We start from the raw sequence: 10,667 nt of genomic DNA on the forward strand, positions 1-10,667 counted from the left end.
AATGACTGCCTCATCTGAAGGTTCTAAACCACTGTTCAGACAACTTAACCTCTTATTCTTAAGAGGTCAATAAAAAGTTCCATTGATTTGGAAAACACTAAAGACTGTTAATCAAAATGCTAGGTAAAAATTGAAATTTAAGGCAGCAAGTTCTCTAAATAGTTATTTTTAGGTCGAGCCTAGAGCAGCGCGCATGAGCTGTTCTGCGAGACTTACAGTGAGGAGTTTTTAAAAGCTGACCATACGCTTGTGCGTGATGGCCTATTGGTTGCGGTTACCCGCAGCGGCGCGTGCGCAGAGTGCCTGCCATCTGTTGTGTCAGATTTTACACGTGCGTGCACCACTCGTGGGACGCTGCAGACTAGTCCCTGTTCTTTCCACCAATAGTCAGTCGCTAAACCTCCTCTCTTCCTCCCACCACAAATGCAGGTTCAGCCGTTCGTCTTCCCTGTCGCTTGTTCCTTCAGTGCTGCTTTGACTGTTGTCACACAGCTTTTCTCTCTTAGCGAGGCGACTCTTTTCCTCAGCCGCCTGGCTGCTGCACCTTAACTGACATCCAGAGACCCGGCCATTTTGCCACACACTGGGCGGCTCTCCAGAAATGACAAGCACTGTCAAAGGCAGTAGGGTCTGGCATGTAAATAACCATTCTAGAAATATTAGCTTTGCTAGTACTTATTTATCGTTCACATTAATCAAACGTTCACTTTTCTCCTACACACTAAAATGTCACCACGTTTAAGTGCGACGTCAGCAGCTTTTAGTTTTGATTACAAAGTTAACTCTTTCGAGTCTTTTTAAAACAGAGCCCTCTGTCTTGGCAACATATGCTGGTTAAACTGAGGGCGAGTCAAGTTGGTACCATTGTGTGAGCATGAAGACATGCGCACATCTTTATGGAGCAGTATATCTGCTTGAAATCGGGTGACTTTCATGAAAGCGTGACCAGCGTCTTGTGTAACGCCAAAGAGGCATCCGGCCTGACTCTCAGGAACTCAGGAATCTAGACAAACCTGATTTAAAAAAACAAATAAAAGCAATTGCTACAAACTGACTTTTTTTGTTAAAAAAAAAAATTTAAGCATTTGCTACAAGTTCGTTGCTTTTTGATTGTCTGGTTTACCTCGCTGATGGTTTCGTTCTACCTGATCAATGCATCACATACCAGCATTTCATTCCTTATAGTTTTCCATTTCCCAGCTTTCCCTAAGAACAGCTGTTGCCAGTTGGATTGTGCGCTCTCGGAAATGTAGAACAACTTAACCTACATTTCGTTGTTTGACCTAGCAAAATAGATTAACAGGTCTGCAAGTAAGGAAAGTACAATCGAGAGAAAGATTATGTATTTGCATGTTTCACCTCTGTGTGTGCCCGCACTCTGGCTAAACTTATTTCTTAGCGATCACCTCGGCTGTTGACGAGACCACAGCAGTTTCCACGTTTAAGTCGTTCTTAGCCATTTGAAAATAAAATGCAGACACTGACTGCATAGTGATATTGTAATTGTATTTTCTTCAGTGGGTTTCGGTTTCTGCAGCAGTCTAGTATGTCCTAGCCAGTGATATGTCGAGTTCCAGTTTCTCATTCAAATACTAGCCCAGGGCAACCCTGGGCTACTAGAAGCACAGCTGCTGGGCATTAAGCCTCTGTAAATTTTAACACATATACTCAGACTTCAATATTTTCATTTAATTATCAAAAGATAGCATATTTACTCATAAGCAGTAATCATCAAAAATATATATGCACATGTTTCAAAGGACATTCATAATCAATATCAAACAATAGGCACATGAAAATATTAACAAGACATATTTTCAATTCCTGTGAAATGGTGTTAACGGTTCGTCAATAATTGGTATTCAAAAACAATAACCAACATCCCAATGCATTTCGGGTTACGTAAAGAACCCTTCTTCAGGGGATTAATTATATACAGTCAAAAGTTCAATCTTCCTTGAATGATTGGTCTTTCAAAGTGCAGATTCGACAGGATCTAAAAGACAACAACATATCAAACTATATTGCGTTTTTCCATATGTACGGGGGTTCATCACAAAAGAACGTTCTGGAGTAAACACTGAGGGGAAAGGGCCAAAGTACACGCCACCAAAAATTAACACCCGTGTCTTACAAAGCAATCAATGAGTGTGAGAAACAGAAATTGCGAACCGATTCATTAATGAAGAATAATGAGAATCGAACGTGCTGCACTCTCAGAGGTGAGAAACAAGCTACAAAACGTGACGTCAAAAAACATGCTGGTGACAATTTCACCAAGTGAATTCCAGTATTCAATTGTCTGCCCTTAAGTAGAAAAACACTACTTCAATGTAGAAGAATACATACACTCGTATAAACAGCCTCTCGTTTATCCAATGGCTTCTCAAAGGTAAATAGCCCTTTCTTTGCCAAAACCTAAACAGCAAGTAAGTGAGAGCCTATTACAATTATCGTGCAATGTGTTTGAAATACCGGCATTAATCTAACTTCGGGACATGTCTTACCGCCAACTTCAAAACGGGTTCACGCGCTGCTCAAAAGTGGTCGCCCAGCAACATTCTGTATGTTAAGAAAAACTCGTAGTGAGTTTAAGGCTGTGAGACTGCCGCCCTTACCAAAAGTAACTACTATTATTTTGTTCGTGAACTGACCTGCCGCCTCCAGCAACGGCGTCCCAAATGAGTCTACCGGTGCGAGTCCGCCCTACCGATCACGTGGTGCGGAACTCGCCCGATGGTTACTGCCTTAGTCAACACAAAGAAGGGACTGTAGTCACGCAACTTTGATTTTCCTCTCTAGTCATGGCGGTTGTAGTGCGCCCTGCAGCCTTAACGCTGTAAACAATAAGTGCGTCTATCATATAGATCATAAGTGAACCTGTTCAAAGTTTACTTGAAAAATCGCTAATTCTTAAGTACAGTATCCCAAGTTAAATCAGAGGAGTAGTAGTGAAATACACTCATGTATAAAATTATGCACCGATGTGTGTTGAGATAAACTCAGAGGCAACCTATGCCATACTGTCATAGATTCTTACTGTGTTCCTACGCTGAATAAAAGAATGTCTGAGGTGAAAAGGTAATAGTGAAAAAAACTATTACATAACACAATAGGTGATTTATAAAAGGCTGAAAAAAGGATGAGAAAAGAAAAGGATAAGTGAGTGCCAAGACTCAGTGTTCCCCCTTACAATCTGAAATACGTCATCATATGAAATTTAGAGAAAGCACAAAAGTTCATAATGATCATTTAAACCATTTGGATTAATAGTTCCTAAACATTTTATCCAATGTGTTTCCCTTCTAGCTAGAAGTGTATGCAAATCCAATCCTGGGGAGCGTTCTATGCGTTCTAAGACTGTGTACCTGAGTTGGGGAATTGTGTGATTAGCTTCTACCCAGTGTCTGGCCAATGGGGAGGTTGTAGTGCGATTCCTGATTCGACTTTTATGCTCTACTATTCGAGTCTTTATTTTTCGACTTGTACGTCCCACATAAACTAGTCCACAGGGACACTTGATCGCGTATACAACTCCTTCCGTATTGCAATCTGCATTGTGTCTTAGTTTGATGTTCACACCTGATTGTGGGTGAGTAAATTGATCACCTGTGATAACGTTACCACATTGTCCGCAGTTATAGCATTTCATCATGCCCCTCTCTCTTTGTCTGGCAGTTCGTTTTTGAGGTTTCAAGAATTCCCTTAGATTCTTGGTTCTGGTATGTGCGAAAAGGGGACTACCTTTAAATACTGTTATAAAATCAGGTTCATTTTCGATAAGTTCCCAACGATTCCTGATTATTGTCTTGATCTGTGTAGCTTGCGTAGAGTTCTTAAGAACAAATACCTCACGTTGCATGGGTACTTTCTCTTTGGATGTTAAAAGTTCATCGCGAGTTTTTCTTGACGTGATCTGAGCAGCTTCACAGAGTATTTGATCTGGGTAACCTCGCTCTTTGTATAGTTGCATCTGTTTAGTAATCTCTTCCTTACTTCGTGCATCATCTGATGTTATCCTCTTAATTCGCATCATCTGCGAAATCGGAAGATGTTTTTTCAAGCTGTACGGGTGTGCGCTCGTGAAAAGCAACGCGTTATTAACGTCTGTTGGCTTCCTATATACCGACGTAGATAACCCAGTTGATGTTTTACTTATTTCAATATCTAAAAAATGAATCTTCTGTTTTTCAATACTATGTGTGAACTGGATGCGAGGGTTCAATTCATTCAATTTGCAAATACTCTCTTCCAGTTCGTCTCTGGTGCCTGTCCAGATGACTAGAATGTCATCAATATACCTCAAGAAAACAGCTGCATGTCTTTTCCACATCAAATTAGAAAGTATGTGTTGGTCCTCGAAATGAGCCATGTAGGTATTGGCGTATGACGGTGCTCCGGGAAAACCCATCGCTGTCCCTGTACGCTGTATGAAAAAGTTGTCCTTCCACACAAACTAGTTGTTATAGAGTGCAAAATGTAGTAATTCTAGAAGAAAAACTGCTTTATCATGATCAATTTCTGAATGTAACAATCACCATTCTATTGCCTCCAGTCCTTCTTTGTGTGCTATGGAGGTGTATAGTGCGACTACATCAATTGTACAGAGCCAGATGTCATTCACAAAGAGATGTTTTTGTGATTCCAGTTTCAGTAAACAATCGGTGGTGTCTTTAACGTATGTCTTCCAGGATTGGACCAACGGTTGTAGATAAAAGTCAAGGTAGTATCCTAGAGACTCGTGGATAGAGCCGCACCCTGCTACTATAGGTCGAAAAGGTGGTGTAGTTTTGTGCTTGTGCACCTTCGGTAGCATGTATAAGGTCGGAATCTTGGGTGCAGAGTTGAAAAGAAATTTCTTAGTGTTCTCATCTATGATACCAGATTCTAAAGCTCTAGACAGGAACTCATCCAGTATTCTCAGCAATTCATTTGTTGGATCTTGTTCCAAAGGAAGGTAGGTGTCTTTATCTTGAATATGTTCCATTACACTCTTGTTATAGAAGTCGGTGTCGAGCAGTTTCTGACACATACTTCTAAAAAATAATTTATTAACCACTTTTAGTCCTACTATAGAGTGTAAGAAGGGCTCACTTTTCAAGCGGGCATACCACTGTGGCACGTGAGTCTGTAATGCGTGCATGAAAGCATCATTCTCTCTCTTGTTGTTTATCAAGCTTAATAGTAAACACAATCTTGTCTAAAAATAAATATGCAACTATGTAAAACCGATTATGTAGCTTCATAAGAAATATAAATATTTATAGAACAGCCCAGTGCGAGGTTTGGAAGGCCTTTCCTTCGCTCGTCCGGGAATATTAATATCCATATAGAGGACAGGGTGCAATGTGAGCGTTTGCTCATAGGGCATGATTTTGTTGGCCCTCAAAAAGTGCTAACGTAAATGAATATGAAGCTGAGAGTTTGCACAGTAGATTACAAATCTATGCGAGTTCTCCAAAGTTCCCTGGCCACTCCCTGATTTGCCTCTTAGTTTAAGGCTCATGAGATACATCTGACAACGCTAAAGTAAAAAGCTCCCCATCCATTATAAAAGATGATGTCAAACTTTTAAGAAACTGTTTTGACACGCAGTAGCAACGCCAACAAGCATTGGCATAGCCAATAGGTCTCGCTTTTGGGACCTTATAAGTATTTAGTTATGCAGCACAATATCCTTGGTGCAACAACATCAACTGTTGCATGGCTAAACACTTATAAGGTCCCCAAGGCGAGACCTATTGGCTATGCCAATGCTTGTTTTATTAAGGTGTGCATGTAAAAAGAGCATATTTATATATCATAAGCACGCAACTTAGTACTGCATGATAGCAAAAAAAATAAAAAATAAACATGGTTAAAATGATGTTTTAAAGGGATAAAGGAGTCTTAGAGAAACCCCGGTGAGGAGTAAGAGATGATTGGCCATATCCCATTGTATCCCCAAGTAAGTAAGCATCTCACCTTGCTGTCAAAATACAGAAGCTCCCCAAAAGGGTTAAGTCTATGTTGAAGGTACTGTGCCAGAGTGCATTAGATGGATGCTTTAAGTAGAGCAGGAACTATCCAGGAACACAGAGCACAGCACATGGCACTTACGAAAGATCAACAATCACAGTAATTTACCTCCTTATCCTTCAGGCCCAGAAGAAGCACTTCCTCCATCAGTGTGAGACGCATGTCCTTGCAGTCTCCAGGATCCTCATCCTCTCTGTCCCGTCCAGAGTCATCATCATCTTTTCGGTCTGTGCCATCATCTGTGCGCCGGCCACGACGGATCAGTGTGGTCATCCTAAAGCACTGAGAAAGCCAGAAGAGGAGGAAGTTAGGAAACAGATTTTTGATACAAGGAACAATCCAACTCATGAAATAGAGAATATATATCACGATAGAAAGAAAACACCTCACAAAACTAGGATAACAAGATTTCCATAAAACATCTTCTTTTAGTACTATTGCATTCAGTGTCCAGTGGTTCCCAAACTTTTGACTCCTGCGGACCCCCATTGAGTCACCACTGGAAGCCGGGGACCCCCATGCAATTTGTAGGATTTAAAATTCAGACATTAATCGGTAATTGGAAAAAATAAACACGTGTGCACACAAAACAAATACTCTGATTAGTAAGTATTTTAGGGGCATATTTACAAGCCCCCATCACCATGAGAATGTCACTTTTTGCGACGTTCCTATGGCGGCAGGGCCTTCGCTTTATTTACAAGGCAGCGTTAAGCCACTTAACATGGCTTAACACTGGCTTGTCAATAACACCCCCTTTCACCAAATGCTTAGCGTGAAAGGGGTGGGCAGTGGGTGTTCCACCGCAACACCCATTGATTTTGACACTACCCCCTATTAACAATGGCAGCGTAAATGGGAGGCAGCGCCAAAATTAAGACCAGAGAAAACTGGTCTCAACTTGGCGAAACAAGGAGAAATGCTTTAATTCTCCTCGTTTTTACGAAATACGTTTGATTGTTTATGTTCAGGAAGATGACCCTTCCTGCACATAAACAATCTATTAAAAAAATGACATTTTGTAACTTCCATGTGTGCTGCATTAAACAGCACATATAGAAGTGACAAAACGGCATTTCAAAATTGTTTATGTGCAGGAAGGGGGACCTTACTGTACATAAACAATCTTCACCTGCATGCAGACACCCTTGCACTATGGTGCAAGAGTGCCTGCGTTGGCGCCACAAAGTTAAGTTTAGCGTGAGCGTTGGGGAAACACAGGGCTGCTTCATATTCTTGTAAATAAACGTGCAGCCCTGTGTTTCTAAAGTGGCGGAGTGTGTCATTAAGCCAAGGAGGCTAACGACTCTCTCTGCCACTTCTGTTGTATTTTATACCGAATTAATTTGGAAAAAGTGAAGAAAATTGATGGGTAGGTTGGTGCTGCATCTCCATGACTAACTTTTAAATGGTTGGTTTTATTTCGCAGTACGAAGCTCCTGCTCCTGCCAGGGCCAGACTGGAAACCCAAAGCAGCCCTGGCAAATGTTTTCAGACCAGTCCCCATAGGGTGCACACCAAGTGCAGTGAGTGAGCCTGACCACTACAAAGAGGGCTTTGGGGTTCTCCCACCAAAAAATATTTAGGAAACAATGGTGCAGTCTACAACACAGTTATGATTACATATTGAATTGTATTAGCTTTTAAAGAATAGTAAATTAAGTCCTTACTATGCACCAGAATGCAACAATCTTTTTTGGGGTTCTTAAATGATTCCCCCACTATCACCCTCCAACAGTACCTCTTATCTATCCATAGCCCCTCTGTCACATGTATGACATATTTTATAGCATCTCTCATACCATTGTATGAGAGAGAGAGAGCACTTTATATCACATACATATAGAGACAGTGAATCATACATGTAAATCATTGTATAGAAAATGTCACATAAGGCAAAGGGGGATACAAGGTACAGAATTCACGTCATTCATACTGGTAGGCATTTTTAAGTAGTGCTTGGTCTGGAAAAGCATAACAGTGGCTAGCATTGACTAACAATAAAAATGTATTTCCACCCAAATAAACCTTTTTAGCAGTATCAGGATAATGAAAGACTGGGAAAAACATGTCACTAACTTGTACCTTGCAATTTGCAAGCAGCTCCTTGATGACAGTTTATAGGTCACTGTGCTAGATTACGATTGTCACTTATGAACTACACAGTACCAAAATAATCTCTGTTTTTTAAAATGCATTATACATGTTCTTTGCGGTAGGCATGTTAACCCTCTGTGCTACAGTAGATAATTCAAAGCTACCACTGGACCAAACTCATCTCTCCCCAGCAGGTACATTAATCACTGGTGCTATCTTGACACTTTTATTGTTGTTTGAAAAAAAGCCAATTTTACAAGATACTTTCAAGTGCTTTTAAAACTGCTGCCTGCGGACCCCCTGGGAATGTGTCACGGACCCCTGGGGGCCCGCGGACCACAGTTTGGTAAACACTACCATACACCATAAAGCAAAAGTGTTCACCATACCTCCTACGGTGCAAGTGGGACACCAATATCTCCAAGTGGTGAAATGGGATACCACCATCTCCAAGGAGGTGCCAGAGGAAGATCAATAACTCCGAGTAGGGCAGCCTCTAGGAAGAGGGGGGATCACCCATACCTCCTGAGGGGGATGAAGGATCACCAATACCTCGAAGGGAGGGAGGGACGCCAATACTTCCATGGACGCCACCAAACCATCCAGGGGGAGGGACATCTACATCTCCAGGAGTGTGGTGGGCAATACTTTTGGGGGACAATGGAACACCAGTACCTCCAGTGGGGGAGGATACACCAGTACCTCAAATAGGTGGTGGTTTGGAGGCATAGTGGGGAGACGCATACCTCTGATAGGGACACCATGGAGACGTAGAGTGAGGATCCTTGCAAGCGCTTGTGGCATGAGGCAGTCACCATGTTGTTTATTTTTACTTGACGTTCACTTTGACAGATAAAAAAAAAAGTCTACAAAGTATATTACATAAGAGGAGTGGGGTCTGACAGCAAATAGCAGCTGCCTGGACCTCCGAAAAAGTGTACATTGTTAAAAAAAGTGCTTCTTTAAGAACCGAGACGGGAGGAGTGGGGAACAATAGAGAGGAGGTGTGGAGAAGTTAAGGAATTTGGGTGAGAGCCACAGGAAGTGGCTGCGAGCCACGCAAAATCGGGGTGGGGGGATAAAAAAATACACATTAAAAAAGGGGGCTATATGAAACGCAAGGGAGTTATTTGACGGAGAAGCTGTACAAAAAGAAGAGAGCAAGAAAGGACGGACTCACTGCACTGCTAAAAGAAACAAAGTAGTCCCCTGAACATGGGCAGTGGAAGGATAAACCGACTATAAGTTTTAGTATGGTCTACAAGAGTTCTTTCGATGACTAGCTGTCTGTAGACTTTAAAACATGCATACGAATCATTAAGTCGGTGATTTAGCACAGAGGCCAGGGAGCGTGACCCTACGCGATAACAACTACAGTCCCAGGATATTGGACACCTACAAGAGTCAATCAGGGCACACATCATCACAAGACTTGGCGCACAATAAAGCACATACTACAGCCACTGTATGTGGGGGTGGGGGCATACTTATCAAACCATGGGGCTCGGAGAAGCAGACACCATCTCATTTACTGGCGCAACACCCAAGAAGAGAGGACAGGTGGAAGGAGCTGCCAATGGCTAAATAAATAAGAAGATATGGCTACCTCAGCCTATGATGAGAAGCAGGGACGTACCTGGTGGGGCTATCCTAAATTACTGAAGAGATGAATGTGCTTCAAGGAATCGTTCAGGAGCTTCTCCTGTGGGAGGGGGTATTTCTCCTCCGGCGTTCCTTCCAGTCAGTCTTTCTCGGAGGGTCCTCCTCCTTAGGGACCGCTCTTGCTCAGTCGCCTCATCATCCTGTTCCTCAAAGGATACTCTCCAATGTAAGGGGAGTCCTCCTGTGTCTCAGAGATTCTCTCTGAAGGGGCCTCTACCGCAGGGCCTCAGATCTACAGCTCAGAAACTTCAGCTCCTGCAAACTTTACTTCCTGGAGTGCAGCAGGATGGGGGAGGTTCAAATTCATCCTGCTACATTGAAATAGAAGGATTACAAAAGAGTCACTTGCATAGAGAGGGGACAGGATAGCGCCGTCGCTTTGACCATAGCAAGACCGGCGGCCATCTTAGACGATCACGAGTCCTCTGAACAGACAGAGGAGCGTTAGCAGTTGGGCCGAGGGTCCATAAAATCTGCCGTGAGCCAAGCCCTGTTTAGTAACTGGGTCCAAACTCTTACGTGCCGCCTTACCCAACATATTCAGCACTTTATCCCTTCAACATATCTCGACGTTATCTAACGGCAATTCAGGGACGTTTTGTGCTTGTTGTTTGGGGCTCCCATTAATAATGCCCAAGCATGTTTTCTCATGACATTATATTCACACTATGACCACTCGGTTCTGTTTGTTCGCAGTTTTTCTTACGGTTCGTCAATACCCCGGGAAAAGCAATGATTGCAAGATGGCTGACGAGATACCTCAGTTTTCAAAAACCTCACTAGCGCCTGACATTTAGTCCTACCTCTATGTTTCTGTGGGTTTCCCTTAGCTTCCAAGAAAGCCGCGTCATTGACGTCATTTGTTGAGCAGCGCTCCTAGCAAATCAGCC

General features: G+C 42.5%; 1 protein-coding gene across 1 annotated transcript in view; it reads right to left on the reverse strand.

The window, feature by feature from the left end:
- Positions 1-10,076, reverse strand: part of GOLPH3L (golgi phosphoprotein 3 like) — a 205,520-nt gene extending 195,444 nt beyond the window's left edge. Inside the window, exons 1-2 of the mRNA XM_078669835.1 lie at positions 9,752-10,076; positions 6,127-6,300 (exon numbers count right to left, since the gene is read on the reverse strand). Of these exons, the coding sequence (XP_078525961.1) occupies positions 6,127-6,291 (165 nt within the window). The 5' untranslated portion in view covers positions 6,292-6,300; positions 9,752-10,076. The remainder of the gene's footprint in view (positions 1-6,126; positions 6,301-9,751) is intronic.
- Positions 10,077-10,667: the final 591 nt, after the last annotated feature.

Source organism: Lissotriton helveticus, chromosome 12, assembly GCF_964261635.1.
Source record: "Lissotriton helveticus chromosome 12, aLisHel1.1, whole genome shotgun sequence".
Classification (NCBI taxonomy): Eukaryota; Metazoa; Chordata; class Amphibia; order Caudata; family Salamandridae; genus Lissotriton; species Lissotriton helveticus.